General features: G+C 45.4%; 1 protein-coding gene across 10 annotated transcripts in view; it reads left to right on the top strand.

Moving 5' to 3' along the window:
• LOC147128431 (steroid hormone receptor ERR2-like) overlaps positions 1–17436 on the top strand; it is a 40046-nt gene that overhangs the window by 18163 nt on the left and 4447 nt on the right. For all 10 annotated transcript variants that reach the window (XM_086018775.1, XM_086018781.1, XM_086018776.1 and 7 more), the window contains 4 exons: positions 5453–5892; positions 9100–9216; positions 13549–13659; positions 13937–14098. In XM_086018775.1, coding sequence (XP_085874901.1) covers positions 5453–5892; positions 9100–9216; positions 13549–13659; positions 13937–14098 — 830 coding nt within the window. The remainder of the gene's footprint in view (positions 1–5452; positions 5893–9099; positions 9217–13548; positions 13660–13936; positions 14099–17436) is intronic.

Genomic DNA, 17436 nt, shown 5'->3' with positions numbered 1-17436 from the left:
GCTAAGTTCATTCCTAAACTCTTGCAAACCAAGCAAGTGCGGTACGGGACAGTGGAGATGTAGAAAAGCTCAACAGGGGCTGCAAATTGCAGCCCGCTGCGGATGTCCCGTCCCGTTCTGCATCGGGAGCCAGATTAGTGCAGAAAAAGTATGAGTATGAGGTCCTGATAGTGGGCTTTTTTTTTTTCTTCCACTCTCTTTGTTGTTACAAACAACAATGTTCTTGATGCAGCCTGTGTTTAATGAGCCAAACGTCTCAAAACAATGAAAAAAACTCCCAATAAACATTAACAGTTAACAGTCCCTATATGCAGTATACTGTGTGTGTATGTGTATATTTATATATATATATATATATATATATATATATATATATATATGTACATGCATATATATGTATGTCTATATATTATATATATATATATATATATATATATATATATATATATATATATATATATATATATATATATACAGATATATATATATATACAGATATATACAGATATATATATATACAGATATATACAGATATATATATATACAGATATATACAGATATACGTATATCATATACATATATACATATATAATGTTATATATGCATATATACATTATATGTGGGTTAGGGTTTTAGATATATACACATACATACATATTTATATACATATATGATGTATGTATATATATATATGTGTGTGTGTGTATGCATGTATGAATTTCAATCAGTAAGTAGTACAGTAGTTTTCATACAATGTATATTTACTGTACATGTGAATTGTATCATTGTTGCCAAAAACATTTTTTTTTTACTCCCAACTTTTTTTAAATTTTATTTGTATTTTTTTCGACTTAAATTTGGGTCAATTTTACCTGTGATATGAAAATACGGTTCATCATCTTTTCAAAATCATTTTCGGGAGGAATCAGTACATCATCACACTTCATTTTATTCCATTTTTTTTACATTCAACTTGATTGTCGCACAGGGCAACAAAATGCAGATTGCGTGTAACCAGAAGTGCAGAAGCAGTAATTGAACGCAGCAGGAGATGCTATGGAGGTAGTAACCTCTCAAATGTAGAGGTCTAAATCATGTCAACATGAGCGTCTACTTTTCCAAAGGACGAGAGGAAAAATGTGGATTGACCTGACTTGAAATAAGTCTTTAATTACTGCTCACCATTTGCGTTTGGTTTGCATGCACTCCAAAGGGTCTTTTGGCCAACTGTGCCTGCAAGACCCTGGAGTGGGATCCTCTTAATTTTAAGCTCAAGATGGGATTGGAGAGCTTTAACTCACTTGGCACTTTCCACAGCACTGTCATTGAGAAGATGGCAAAACGGCAGGAAAAAAAAAAAAAACACGTGAACAGTACGTTGAGAACACTTTTTGATTGGTTTTCACACAAGACACAACCACATTATATATTTTTTCTCATTTTTACAATTATATAATTATACGTGTACAAAATCCTGATTCCCCCCCGTTTTATTTATACATAACCCGTAGAAACAGACAACAGCATCTCTATATCTGATCCCTATCATATACACACACATTTGGGTGGGGGTGGGGGGGATAGTTGCGTGTAAAAATGTAAATGATGCAAGACTTTTGTCATAATTCCTTCCATCTTCTTTTTAGTCATAATCCCAAAAGTATTTTTTTTAATCAGTTTATGCCAATATATCGGACCAGCCATTTCATCCCTGCTCCCATAGGGAACCCTCACCACAAGCGGAAGCAAACGCACACACGTAAAAAGACTGTGTACACACACACACACACGTGTGCGCGCACACACACACGCGGAATCACACAGTAATTCTACTCATATGATAGCACACTGAGCTGGTTTCTAATTTTAGTGGCGTGTGTATCTTAGCAATATCTCCTCGTGTTGTGTATTGTTACACACACACACACACACAAACACAGTCACACAGAGAGAAAACTGACATTTGACACCTAAATATTTAGCTTAATTTAACATTCACGTTTTTGCTTCCAAGTTTTAATCCAGTTAAGTGGCGCAACTGTGGATGATCGTGATAAGTACCCTCTAAATACCGAAATGTGAGATTTAATTGGTAAATTACAAAATGTAATATGCTTGCAGACAAAAAGAGTCCGTAGCAGCTCTCAAAACACACCATAGTTCCGCCTCCAAATAATCAAACTTTATTGATCCCCTACACACATTGTCGTTCAATATGATGAGAACGAAAAGTCATGCAAATTAAATATCAATCAAATGACTTTAATTTCCAAAATAGAGAATAAATATTTTGATAAATACGTAATCCCAAAAACGTTAACGTAAGATTACTCCCCCCCCGCAAAAAAAACAACAGTTTTTCCCGAGCGCCTCCGACCTCTGACCTTCAACGGGACGACTTCCTCCGCTGAGTTTGCGTAATTGATCGCTCTCAAACAGGAAGCGCCTCGTCACCGCCGCGTTGAATTAAGCGCGCGGGTGTCACCGCTTCAGCCCTGCCCGCGTCGTTTGCATTGTGTCGACGGCGCTAATAGTGTTAGCTTGACGCAACGTTGTCGCGTTTGTAGAGAGGGCCGAGGACTCACACGCAAGTCCAAGTACAGAAACCTACGTAAAAACAAACACCTGCGCAATGAACATTTTCACATTGGTCATAATGAGAAGAAGAAGAAGAAAAAATAACGCTACATCCAGAGGTAGCTAGCATGACTCAACAGTTACGGTATCAAAACAATGTGTTCCCGTAGCTTTGTTAACTTAATAACTACAAATGTTTACATTAGCCAATGATAACGACTGGGAAAAAAAATACATCCTATTTGTTATTTTTTCTGATTTGTTTTGATTTAATGGTTTCTTGGCTGGTAAAATCAATATTGTAGTATCATTTGTCTCTTGCACTGATGGGACGTTATTCTTGTAAATTGAAAACTTTTTCATCGTAATATTTGACTGTTTTTTTTTAACTCCGTCCATGTGAAATCCGATATAAGACGCATTTACCACGAATCAATTCTCTTAAAGGAATTTGGAAATGAAAGTACAGATACCTTAAAAATCGACTTCAGTACAGTAATATAGTTTCTGACAAAACAGACAACTTTCATCATTTATTTTCACAATCGTCACTTCATGCGCAAATGTGAAATCCGAAAGTAAATGACCTTTAAAAATTATACGACGCAATTTATTTTTTTTTCCACACAAAATTAACTTTACTGCCGAAATGAGACAATTTTTTTCCCCTTAGATGACAAACTCTTTGACAAATTCTTCCCAGCACCGATGATGGCAGTTGAAGACGCAGCAGACGTTTGAAGGTTATGCTTCCGGGCGGTAATTGAAATGCAAAATAAGACGAGAGGGGATCGATGGCCATCTCTGTTTATTTATGAAATCAATATGCTAACTGTCCCTCACGAGTCCGTCCGTCCACCCCCCCTCCCCCTCCCCCATTCACTCTGCTTCCCAATGACGGGTGAAGTCGCCGCGCCTCGTTTATTCTGGGCGAGCGAGCACCGACGAGGGGTGTGTTTGACTTTGCGGTGAGAGCAATTTGCCGGAGGTGCGCCGCCGCCGCCGCTTATGCCGATGTCACCCCGCAGGTGAGGAAACATCATCCATGTGGGAAATCTACGCGCGGTCCTCGCCTGCTGCCGTGACATTGACGGGGCCATATGTTGTGTGTGCGTGGCCAGAAATGTATGCGTGGCAAGTTTGAGACGTTCCATATTCACGATACGCTTTTGTGTTACTGTTGGATGATGCAAATGGTGACGTCGTACTCTTAAACCTGCGTATTTCTATGTCATAAAAATATAACGTTGCGCTTGTAGTATTTGAGCGTTCTTCTCGTAAAATGACATTTTTTTTCACCTAATTTAAAATCTATTCTCGGGAAACGGAAACCAATTCTCCTAATATTTTAAGGCTAGCTTTGGAAAACTGAAAAAAAAAAAAAAGGACCACGCCATCACGCCCCCACCTCTTAAAGGCACACCTCCCGTGTCCTGTCTTGAAGGCGGAGGACGGTTTTATTTTATTTTTTTTAGTTTAGTCTAGGAGGAGTTTTTAGTGTTTTTGATCATTCTTTCACTGTTTTCACTATTTCGGGAATTAACCATGTTTCTGCTGGGAGTTGTGGAAATGTGGTGGAAACATAGACAGTTCCTGGGTCTGTTTGAAACCCCCCCCGTAAGCATCGCCTTCTCTGACTCGGACTGTTTCGATGTCCCCTTGTGACCCCTTAAAGACATGTATAACAATAATATGTTCAGAGAACATAAACCTAGCAAGGCTCTCGTGTCCAAGGCCTCAGGTCAGCTGCTCCTGACTAAACATGGTGAGGCGGCATTTGGCTGTTATGCTGCCAGTGGAGATTGCACTTTCACCAAATGTAGACACTTTTAAATCCAGATTAAAAACATGCGCCTCTGCATGAGATCTGCACGGCATCTTTGGACTCATCGCGACTGTTCCTTGCTTTGAATCCTTTGAATCGAATTATTTTACAGGATTTTATGATGATTCTTGCCATGTCATGATCATGTTTTATTTCTCTTTCTGTAATGCTTTTAATCTTTCCTGTAGAGAACTTTGAGTTGTATTGTGCCATACTAATAAACTTGCCTAGCCCAGTAATAGTAATAATAATAATAATAGTAATAAAAATGCATCAGATTTATGCAGCCAAGATGACGCATTAACTGTTAGGGCACCAAGAAAACAAACCTCGCCATCGACTGATTTCATGCCACTTCCTGCCAATGTTTTATGAACCGCAGAATGAAACGCACACAGTCCCGGCATGATTAAAAATGCAGAAGCAAGTCGGAGACTTTTTTTTTTTTTTTTTTTTTTTTTACCCCCGCTGAAACAGGAAGTGAAGCTGCGGATCAATAGATGTGATCAAGCCACAAAGCAGAAGGCTCGCAAGTATTACAGCCGCACTGAAAATTTGGGGGGGGTACTGTAAAATCTCGTGACTAACACTAATTTCTTGATCCCAAATTAAGGGGGGTTATTATACAAGGGTCTTAAAAAGAAATGAAAAATGTTCACCTTTGTTTGACGTTTACGACTGGTAAACGTACCTAGGCAGGTAGGGGTGGTTTAAAAAACAAAAATGCTGATTTCTAGTACATTTCATAATTAAAAGTACAACATTTAAAAGCAGTTGAAGAGACTCAAAAGCAAAGAAATAAAAAAACAGCTTACTAAAATGACAGTGTACAGTGCAAGAAATATTTATTATTATTCATATTTATTAGTTCATATTATTCACTCTGATAATTAAGGATACCAGCAAATCGGCGCACCGTGTTAAGGAGAAGAAAAAAAATGCTTTTCACGGGTGATTTCTTTTTTTTTAATTCACAGGATTTGACTGTATTTGTCAAGTGGCTTATAAAGCTGATGTTTATGATTTTTTTTTTTAAATTTCTCTGCCCAGGCTGCTGAGTAGAATGCCCTCGGAGGACCGCCACCTGCCGTCCAGCTGCGGTTCTTACGTGAAAACCGAGCCGTCCAGCCCGTCCTCGTCCCTGGTGGACACGGGCAGCCACCACAGCCCCAGCGGCAACTCGGACGCCAGCGGCGGCTACATCAACGTGGGCGGCGGCGCGCGTTCCCACGCCCTGGACTCGCCGCCCATGTTCAACCCGGGCATGCACGGCATGGGGGGGGGAGGAGGAGGAGGAGGCGGAGCCTGTCTGCGGCGCTACGACGACTGCTCCGGAGGCCTGGCGGACGAGTCGGCCATCAAGTGCGAGTACATGCTCAACGCCATCCCCAAGCGGCTGTGCCTGGTGTGCGGCGACGTGGCCTCGGGCTACCACTACGGCGTGGCCTCCTGCGAGGCCTGCAAGGCCTTCTTCAAAAGGACCATACAAGGTAGTGCGCCAGTCCGCCCAAGTTCATTTGCACTTTTGGAGCGGACGGGCTCAAAATCGGCAGAAACGCAGCATTAATATTACAAAAATCCCATGAAAGGTTTTTTTTTGTTTTTTTTTCCCTAGTAATTTTCACATTATTTTTGTTATAACTTTCTTTTCCTTGTAATAATGCTGTGCAGCTCCCGCAATAGCCGACAGGGTCGTAGTATCGATTTGTGAAAAATCGGAAACCAACCATATTTGGACGTATGAAATGCAGTGAAACCAGGTTCCATTTGAAGACGGCAAACAATGCTGTGTGACTTTGTCGCCCTGCACACCTTCGTCGTCTTCGTCCTCTTCATCCTCGCCTTTGTGCAAGGACGCCCCCGAAATGGACCGAATGTGTCCGTCATTTGTCCCCAGCTGTGGGACACTCAGTCAATAACAATCAGTGTTGGGTGACTGTAATTAAGAAGACAGTGTTTCAGCGTCGGTGGAGGGGTGGGGGGGAGGACGGGCGCAGTCTCTTTGGGAAGGGACGGGGGTCCAATTAGGACCACTGTGGTGTTGTCAGAGGAGGTGGGGGCGGGGGGTGAGGCAGAGGCGTCCTCTAAATAAAGAAAGGGGACGCTGGTCACTCACTGAAAGGAGACGACGCTTTAATGGAATGGTAATCAAGCATTGGAGGAGAGGGACGGGGCGGGGGGGGGACGGGGGGGTGGTCCCGGCCTCGCTAAAGGAGGGGGACAAGGAGAGGTCCGGCCTGAGTGGGGACGAGCGCGTGGATAATAGCATGGCATAATAATATATCAAAATTTAGAGGGAAAAATCGGCGAGGTTAAGGGAGGGATGTTGGAGTGCTCCAAATGTCCTCTGAGGAAATAAAGGTGGACGCGAGAGCTGATTAACTAAGAGGCTACCACGACAACCGAGTGCTCTTAAAGCGCGCGCACGCGCGGTCGGAAATGTTTTCTTTTATAACCATAAAATGATTGAGGCAATGTGACCTCCCGTCTCCAAACGGATGAACGTCATTTGAAGAGCTTGACACACGGCGGGGACTGAATTGCCTTGCGTGTGGATATGATCAAGATTGATCTCAATGACCCGAAAGGAGGAGATGGGATTAAATTGGGCATAGAGCAAACCATGATAGAGCACAAAAGAAATGATCAGCAATGAGATAAAGTCCGATTTTGGACGTCTGTTTGCGCCAAATCTTGCATCATTTAGTCTCTCTGCAAAACAAGTATCGTAGACAAAAACTCGAATTAGCTTGAATTTTCACTCTTCTGAAATCAAATGTGTCAAACTAAAATCAGCGATGGACAACTTCAATGCTGGAGGAAGCCGCCAATTTTTCATGAGGGCTACTTGGGACCGCACACTTCCTAATCAGGCAAAATGACATTTTATGCATTTCTCAACGCGTGTATGCCTTTCAAGGACGGCATAAAACTACTGAACAGCAAACCAAGATTAAATGCAAAAACTCGTTTCTTGCATTTTTTTTTCTCAGAAATCAACTCACTCATTTTTTTTATATTAGTATTAAAACTACAGTCGAACCCTGCATATTTGCAGTTCAGGACCCATGGATTTGCATATTTGTACTATTTGTAATTTTTTTCAGGGATTTTTTTCCCCCCCTATTTCCCACAATTCTTTGTGGAAAACATATATTGAATTTTTATCAGCGTTTTTTTCTTCTTTGCGTTTGTATTCAAAAAAAAAAAAGAAAATCAATGAGATAGCGGGACACCAGAGTCTTTTGTATTCTATTCTAAAAGTAGTGAGCAGTAGTAAAGGAGTAAAAGCACACTTTCCACTTAAAAAAAAAAAAAGATTCAAGTAAAAGCAAAAAGTTTGTGGCTTTAAAACACCACTGACAAGTACAACTCATCAATCTAATGGAGTAAACGTAACGCGCGCGCAAAACGACATGCCGCATAATCGAAAATGAGGTGTAAAAATGTCTTTGCACTCGATTATACTTTGTAGAGCAGATGATCGGCAGTATGTGCCAACATCCCGCCTCGCTCTCTGAGCGTGCATGAGGTGCCCCGCTGGCACCCTCGCATGCCAGGGATCTTGACAAATGTTGGCACCTTCTCCTTGACCGACAAGGGGGTTTGAGCGTGTGTGTGTGGGGGGGGGGGGGGGGGGCGGGGGCGGGGCGTTCACTTTTGGCAGATCCTGCAACCACCAACACCTGGTTTGCTGTTTTTAGCTCCCATTAATACATCTCGCAGCTCACGGGACATTGTGTAAACATTCAATCAAGGGATTTAAATGCTTGGGCACTGACGAGTGTGTGCGTGTGCGTGTGTGACTTGTCATCTGATTGTGGCTGGTTTTAGCACTTAATGATCCAACAAAGAGAATGACATTAGATTGCCAACACTTGAATAATACATTGGCGTTTGATACGCAGAGTGCGCCCAAAGTCCGGGAGGGCGGGGCCTCCCATCATCCTCCGGGAGAGGAGAAAAGAGGATTGGGCCAATTTACCCGTGAGTCACAATGGGGGGTTGGCTAGGGCGGGATTTTGTTGCCCATCAAAGTGCCACGATCGACGCTTCTCCTTCACCCGAGTCGCGCGGGGTCACCCGAGTCACCTTTGCCAAAAGTGCTACGTTTTGCACCACGCGCGCTTTACAGTCCACTGTTTGCGGGGATTATGGACAAAGCCCCAATGCAAATACAGCGTTCACCATTCAGCATTTTTTTTTTTTTTGTTAACCCATCGATTTTCTTTTGCTGTTTTACAATGTACAGCGGCATGTTGAGAAACGAGATGTCGTCCACTCGCTTCACAAGAGGCGACCGAAAAAAGCGCTTTCTGACTAAAAAGCAGAGAAAACGAGTAACATGCCAAGCGGAACAATGACTTTTTCTTTTTGGGGGGGGGGGGGTTTGTCACACTTCAAGCAGTTAAACAAAATTTTAAAAAAAACTGAAAAGGGGAAATAATAATTTAAAGCGACAAAATCCACCGTTAGCAATACTGATTCACGTTTTTTATTTATTTATTTATTTTTTTACATAGCCGTCCTCATTCACTCCATGAACTATGAAATCTATTCTCATTATCTCAACACACACTTGACAAATATAAACATCCGTTGAGCAACATTTACGCCAAATAAATTGTGCTCAACTTTGCGAGCGGGCGAGAACGCGAACGTTGACCGGCGTCTCCCCCCCGACTTTTCTTTTGCAGGCAACATCGAGTACAGCTGCCCGGCCACCAACGAGTGCGAGATCACCAAACGGAGACGCAAGTCGTGCCAAGCGTGTCGCTTCATGAAGTGCCTCAAAGTGGGCATGTTGAAAGAAGGTGAGCGCCGCCGACGCAGCCTTCCCTTACAAAGGTTTGCCGCCGTTTATTGAGAAGGATCAATATTATCGAATAATAACACGAGAAAACGATCACAAACTTGCACAAATGACATCACCCTCACCCGAGGTGCCGATTATTGAGAGGCGGCCGAGAAACGCTGATGTCATTGGTGGCCGATGCCCTGGGAGGGTGATTTTGAAATGTGATGGGCGAATGAAACGGTCCCATTGATAAACTCGTCTCCGGTTTGTTTGGCGGGCCTCCAATTCCATTTTGCGGAATTCTCGGAAACAAGTCCTCGTGCCTTGGTACTTTTTGTGCTTGGCGGCGGTCAAAGTAGCATCACGACGTCTGCCCAACGTCGTCGTCGTCGTCGTCGTCATCGTCGTCCCCTCCTCTTCCTCCTTTGCGCTGTCACAGCCTGGTGGCATTTGTGCGCAGGAAGCTGCTGAGCTGGATGGAGTGTAAGAGGAGCCTCCAGCAGGCCGTTCCCCCGGGATGTCCTGCACCCCCAACCTCTCTCTCTCTCTCTCTCTCTCTCTCTCTCTCTGGGGCTCTGCTTGTCCCTCCACCGTCCCCTTCCTCCCCCTCCCTCCCCCCTTCGCTCGCTTACTGTCTGGCCGCGTCCCTTTCCCTCCCCTGGCTGTTGTATCGATCCGCTAAATGCTTTCGGAACGTCCAACCTCACTTGCTGCCCGTGTTGTTCTCCTCCACCGGGAGTCTGAGATCCCGTTTTTTTTTTTTTGCATTTTTGCCATGAATTGTCATTGTTTGGCTCGATGTCTTCCATATGGACCTGAATGAATCAAACGCGCTCGTAGCCTGGTTTTGAGTCGACTTGAATTGGGGCCCGTGTTAGCAGTGGTACAATTCAAGCCTTTTAAGTTGTTTGACACCCACAGTTGTCAACATAAGCGTAAAACAAAGCAAATTGCACCTTGCGTATTGAAAACAACCACACAACTTGCGCCTGCTTAACACATAATGGTGGCAGTGTTGGAATGTGTTAGGCAATACCGTTTTTTTTGTAATTTAGCAATACAAACAGGCATCTACTATTTATCCTCTGCGAAAAAAAGACAAATACTACCATAGAGTAGTTGAGTAAATTATACCACAGAATCATGCTGTTCGCCCAATGACAAAGGAAGTCACAAACTCTTCAGTTCTTCACATTCCATCCAACGTCACTGCATATTTTTTTGCATAAAGTAGGACGTTATAGAATTCTATTTTCCTCGTTAAAAACACACCGTGTCCCGCTATCCACTGCCGCTTTAATTCATTTTTTGTCGCGTAAGGTCGAGAGAGGCGGGCCGCGCTGGCCCAGTTGAGCAAGGCCGATAAAAGGTCAGCCAGCCAGTGGAAAAAGTCCCGAACTGCAACTGGCGGAAAGTATGGTGTCAGTCAGTGCTGCCAGGCGGGCGGTTAGGGATCAGAGCCCGCCGCTAATAGCATCACTAAGACCACCTTAGCCATACACGACCCACATATTATGTCTATGTGCCATTTTTTTCATGTTGCTTTGTCATCTTTTTGTCAACCATCGCGTCGTTTAGTGTTATCTCAGCGTTGCCCGCGCACATACTGAACTACATATTCCTGAGATACTGTCCAATGTCGGGGGTAGCGTTACAAAAGCTTCCTTGACCTGGCGGACTTGCGCACCAAAGATCTGCGATATCCAATGTCACCGACCGCCAGGTCGGCTTTGCGATCAATGAGATGATATCAGACGGAGATCTATACGCGGAGGTTACGTCATCGCGATGCGGAGCTGTAGCCAGGAGCTCGACTGGTTAAGTGCATTTAACGGACGCTTTGATCAGAAGCGGCCGAAAATAGGAGAGAAAATGTTGTTAGCGGCTGTGAACAGTAGCTCGTAGTTCCTAGTTCCTGGTTCCTAGGCTTTTTTTTTTTTTTTTTTTTTCTTTTTTCATTTTTCAAACACTCCAAAGCGACCCCCGAGTCAACCTGCGCGCATGTTTTCCATGGCGGTCAGGCCGGCGACGTAATACGCACGAATAGCTCTCGTGGATGTGGCGGCTCCCATTTTTGAAAAATGTCAAACATGATCTCGGCGGGGGCTTTGTAAGAGCAGGTGGGCCGTTGTCCCACTTGTGCCGCTCTGCGGCCCACCCGCACGCCTGCAAATGCCTTTCAGGCCGTCCCCGCTCTCCGAGGAAGGGGGCGCTTGTTCCCAGCTAAAACGGGCGGCTTCTAATCTGCCCCGAGCAGCAGAAGCCGAGCCCTTCGATTTTGACACCTCCCCCTCCGACAGGTGAGCGGCTCCAAATAGGCACGTGCGCATGTGGCCACGCCCATTCGGGCTCAAAGTCAGATGTGGTATATTTATTTCTTAGGGTTAGGGTTAGGGTTATTTCTTTGATAGTGTTGGGAAGTCAGAAAGTATATTATTAATTCATTGATAATACTACCACAACCGCAACATCTATTATTTTAATTTTTTTTTCAGAAGTTTGCCTAAGCGCAACAAAAGACAATCGAGATGAACGTGAAAGGGAAACTGGGGTCAGGTGGCCGATCATCCTCGTTCCACATATGTACGCCCGCACGCACACACAACATCTCTGTGCTAAGAATTGATCATACTGTCGTGTGCTTTCTGCTCGTACTCGTGTTTCATTCTCCGGCTTCCTCACACTCGCTTCTGCGTCCATATTTTGTCCGCTTGTCTTTTTGAAGAGCTACTTTGACACCTCGGGGGTAGAGGTGGCGAGGCTTCATCCAGCTGTCTAGTTGTACTTCCACTTCTCAGTACTGTTCCGTATCACTTACAGGACCAGAGAAGGAATTTTCCCCATCACTTTCTTTCGCCTTCAGGTGTTTGTTTTTGTTTTTTCCACTAAGGAGGCTGAAATGCTAAAGGTCAAAACAGCATCAAAATTATTTAAGCTAGAGGCTAACGTGCCATATTCCGACACACCTAAAAACAAACGTTGCGTGATTTGGGATGATAACAGTGAGATGCTAAATGCTACAAATAACATGTTACACACGAACAGCATGTTTTGAAATCAACCTTGCGTGGTTATTTTGGCTGAAGACGCGAACATAGTCGATGCTAACAGAACATGTTTTGAAATGGACATTTTCAGATGCCTTGGGCTAAAGATGCTAATTAGCGTTGCGTGGACAAGGCTTGTCTCTCGGTCACGTTAGCACTATTTCTGCCTTCGCAGGCTAATTTGCTGAACGCAAACAGAATACGTTTTGAGATCAACTTTGTGTTAAAAAATATGCTAAAGGCTAACTGAAAATACCTTTAAATGAACTTCAATTATTTGGGGATTCTTTTGGCCAAAGAAGCTAACAGGCTATAAAGTCTAACGCAACACAAAGATCGTCTGATCAATTTACCGACATGTACAGGCTAAATGCTAACAGAACTTGTCTTCAATTATTTTATTTTGTGCCTTAGCAGGCTAACATGCTAAACGCTGACCATTCCCGCTAGCGGTGACTAACACGAGGGGGGGGGTCCTGGCCGGTCCACCCGCATTTCGGAGCCTCCAAATAAGGAGCACCTCGGTCACCACGGCTACGACAGACGCTATTCTCGTCAACACAAGCCAACAGGCCGCCAGCATGCCGTTATTTGGAGGTCCGTTTTTTACATACGGCTGCTACGGACGTCAACGCCTGCGCTGCCTGGCCGCCTAATTAAATCCACGCAGGTTCAAAAGAACAAGAAGTCTATTTGCCAGACGTATTGATCACTGTAAAGCGTACGATTGCAACGGCGCGTTAGCCGAGTGGGAGGTGGAGGCTGTGGAGTGGGAGGTGGAGGGGGTGAGTGGAGGTGGGGGGGGGCTCCCGGTTTTAGCTTCAATCTGCCAGGCATAAAATGATGTCAGTGTGTTTGCTGGGAACAAGGAGCTCCCCCGCGGGCGCGCCGCGTAATTAGGTTAGTGGATAGTCGGTGTCAGGAAATTGAAAGAGCATCCTAATCGCCTTCCTTTTGTGTTCCGGGGGAATCGAAAAGGAATTTAGACAAGTTGCTGGGAAATCTCGCACGACTCAATTCCACTTGACCGTGTTTAAAGTCTGTTTGCTCCCGCAACACCACCACCACCTGCATGCTCAAACAACCTCAAATAGAATCAGAGGGGGCAAACTACTCTCTAAAAAAAGACCTTGGGAAAAGTAGAAATAGTGATTCATCAGCTGCAGTTTATTAAAAGTTTGTATTTTATTTTTTGGGGGAGAACGCATCCGCCACGAAAAACACACACACACACACACAGACATGTAGTTTTGTGTTTGTTTGTTTTGTGTCTAAATGTTTTTGTTATTTGTTTTTCGCAGGTGTACGTTTGGACAGGGTGAGAGGGGGTCGCCAGAAATACAAGCGGAGAATGGACGCGGAGAATGGCGGCTACCTGGGTCTCACAATCCCGCCGCCGGCCAAAAAGCCGTGTAAGTTTGACCTTTATTTTACGTGAGGTCAACCCTCTGTCGTCGCCGCGGATGGATTTCAGATCGGTCAAAAATCTGTGAGACGGATGGACCACATCAAGAAAGTCTGATAGCTGAACGCTAACCTATAATACCAAACGCCATAGACGGGCTCATGATATTAGCATAGATGTTCAAAGATGTCATCTACAAACCACGGAGGAGCCATTTTGAAACCATCCACCCCTTATTTATTTATTTATTTATTTATTTTTTGCCCCATCCTCTCTGTCCACAGTGACAAAGATTGTGTCGCATCTGTTGGTGGTGGAGCCCGAGAAGATCTACGCCATGCCCGACCCCAGCGTGCCCGACGGCGACATCAAGGCCTTGACCACGTTGTGCGACCTGGCCGATCGCGAGCTGGTGGTCATCATCGGCTGGGCCAAACATATCCCAGGTATACTTTTTATATGGAAAGACATTTTTGGGTCGCGTCGTGTTGTTTAGCTGAGACAACATGAGAATTCGGAGGTCATTCGCAGGCCGCTGCTCACACGCGCATCGTGTGCGAGGATCATTATCTGCTACTCATGTGCACCTCAGGGAAAAGACAGTCCCATATTCTAAAATCTAATCAATACAGAGCAGCTGAAGCCTTTTGATTGGCGAGGTGTGTGGGGGGGGGGGGGGGGGTGCACGCTACTGTATTCCTTTCCAGACTTAAGGAAAGCAATCCTCTTTCTTACTTAAGCGGACTACACGGGAGCCCGCGGTGAAATTGATTTATTGGGGGAACGGCGGCGAGGAGGGCGGGTCGCGGGAGGGAGGGGGGGGGGGGTGTTCGGGGTTTTATTCGCCAAGACGTCGGCCGCCGGCGCTTGCTGACCACTTGTTAAGTAAGGCGGCATTGTGCAAACGAGCGGCTCCATCAGTTGAGACAGATGCTTCAGCGTTAAATAAAACACAGCAGATGCCGCTCATTGATCCGATCAATGGCAACGTTCAGGGCTAATCAGCTCATTAGGCACTTTGTACATCGCATGCTTTTCATGCCGTTTACGCCGTTTCCATCGAATCGTCATGAATCACGAGTGATTTATCTATCGGCCGCAGTTTAAGGTACGTCATGGGGCTTTCCCACGGTGCAACGACGAGGCACTCGAGGGCAGCCGCGCTGGCAAGAAGCGCAAGTCAGCGCGCCGCCTATCACGTTGAACGAATGTTTTTTTTTTTTTTGATTGCCCCCTTCCTTATTTTGATTGATACATTTATAACGGACAATAGTGATTTTTGTCCGTTTAGTTACCTGCCAAGTCACACGCCGAAACATGTCAGGTAATTAAACTTCCAAAAATCACTATTGCCCGTTAGAAACGAATCAATCAAAATATAGATAACAAGGAAGACAAAATGACGTTAATACAACTGCCCCCTTCCTTGCCCTCTTGGCTTTATTTGCGTGACGTGCGTTGCACTCACGGCCAAACAACGAGGCGCTCTAAAGTGGCCGCATCAGCGGACTATCTGAAAGGAAGATGCATTTACAGCATGTAGGCGGCATCGCTAGCTAGCTCGAAAGATGTTGGGGGAGTTGTAGCCACGCCCCCCTCCCCCCAAAAATCGGTCAAAGCCTGAAATGGCGAAAAACACTTTAATCTCCAAAATGTGCAACGTATTTGAAAAGGAATCTATGAATTGACTTGAGGGCGTCGTGAAGTGACGACGTCGAGATTTACTTTGACGGGCTGACCGTGCCGTCTATTGATCGGGCTGTCAATGCCGACTTCCCCACGTGAACTCTCGGCGGAGGTTTTAGCCGGGGCGGGGCGCACGCACGCTGGCCAAGTCGCCATTAAGACAAAAGGGGTGCCTGCGGTTTAAGCGTCCGGCTGCCGCCGCAAATGGCGCCCTCCGATCTGCTAATCACGGTCATTAGTGCGGAAGTCCTTCGGCGGTGGCGCGCATCTTTTTTTCACAGCATTCAAGTTTGCGTATGTGCATCGCCCCCAAAAATATGAAATCGATATCTAATAGATTGCTCTTTTTAATTTGTCTGTCTTTGTGTCTTTGGGCGGCTGCGTCGGTGGTTGCGAGCCCCTCCCTCCTCCGTCGGCGCACTGCCGGGGCCCTCTCGTCTCATTATTGCCTCTGTCGTTTTATTAGGCCCATTAGGGCTCTTAGGAGGCCTGTAATGATAGCAAATGAATAGAGAGTGAACTGCTGTCTGTTTTAGACTCGCCTCGCCGCTCGCCCGCTCGCTCGCTCGGCGGGCCGCTGACTTCATTGTGCCCGATAGACGTTCAATTACTCATCCCATTTGGATCGCGGCGCGCGCGCAAAAGGACGAGCGCGTGCGTGCGCGCGCGCCGGCGGTCCCGCGGGTTTGCTTTCGACGTTTTTGCGACCAAGAACGTGTATTGCTTCAATTAGCGAGGCGGCTATTAAGAAGAAGAATTTTCAATGCTGAACACTTCTAAAATATGTTTTATGTTTGGTAACCCAAACACTAGTTGAAACACGGCATTCTGATTCATTTTGCGTTTTTGGAATGTAAATTAAGCAGCAAAATGCACTCGTTTTTAGCCATCTCCGGGGGCGGCCATTTTGTCATTTCGATCAACTGAAAATGACATCACAACTGCTCACAATGACCAATCACAGCTCAGATTCAGAAAGCAGGTCAGCCTTAACTTATATCCCACAAACGCAAAATGAGTCACAATGCCTAGTGGGCCTGCTGGCAACATATTCTTGACAAAAAAGATGCACTTTAAATACTTTTGAATTGCATTTGGAATTCAAACGTTGGCAAGCATCTCAAATAAGCTCACATTTGTGGGAAAATCGTTTTAAAAGTCATGCTGAGTTTTAGAGTGAAGGGTTTTTATTTTCTCTGACTACACAGGGGTAATTCTAGACGCAAGACTTGCAAACTCTAACCTGCAAAATGGCACGGCGCAAAAAGGACCCCAGTCAAGGAGCAAAACGAGGTTAAGCGTGGCGCTCATGTTTGCTCAAATTAGCATGAAATCACTCGGCTGAAATATCGATATTTCATCATGGCGTGCTTCGCCGCAACACTTCACTTGACCACCTCCGGGCGACGCACCTCCGAGTCAGGGGAGGGCGAGCAGACGCCCATAAGCCCCGCCCCCGGCGGGGGTATTCTATCGCTTGAGTAAACTGAGTGGAAGGAAATATGAAGCGTGCAAAGTAAAAGATGAGAGCGACAGACCCTGAATAAAATATTGACGTCTTTGACCCTTTTTTTTTTTTGTTGTCACATTTGTTTGACTGAAGCCACCTAATGAGGCGTTTTGGATGCAACTTTTATCGGAGTCGCTTCCCGCGCATCGATCGCGTGCGATTTGCGCTAAATACTCGCTAAGCCTTTTGTTTCGCCGCAAAACTGTCTTTCGGGGCTCAAGTGTTTGAATTCCTGATGCAGCCTGCGGTACGGTTTTTACATCGACCCCCCCCCCCCCCTCCCACTCCCCCAAGACAAGCCCCTCCCACTCAGCTAATCGTGTAGCGGATGTCCTCCATCAGCTGTCTGTTTGTCAGATGTGAGGCTGGGATCGATGGCCCTTTCGCATTTGGTGGACTGATTACAATCTGCTAATCAATGACTTGTCCCCCCCAACAAAGTGCCCCCCCACACCTCCCACCCAATCGCTCGTTTCTCTTTGGCCCGGCCGTTTCTCTGTTTGCTTGATAAGCAGCGTGGCGGTCGCCCTCCTATTTAAGCGACAATCAGCCGTCCAATCAGCCTCCTGTTCACCATACGGGAGTGAA

Source organism: Filicampus tigris, chromosome 20 (genome assembly GCF_054856515.1).
Source record: "Filicampus tigris isolate MCC_2025a chromosome 20, RoL_Ftig_1.0, whole genome shotgun sequence".
Classification (NCBI taxonomy): domain Eukaryota; kingdom Metazoa; phylum Chordata; class Actinopteri; order Syngnathiformes; family Syngnathidae; genus Filicampus; species Filicampus tigris.
This window is presented reverse-complemented; position numbering and strand designations above follow the sequence as displayed.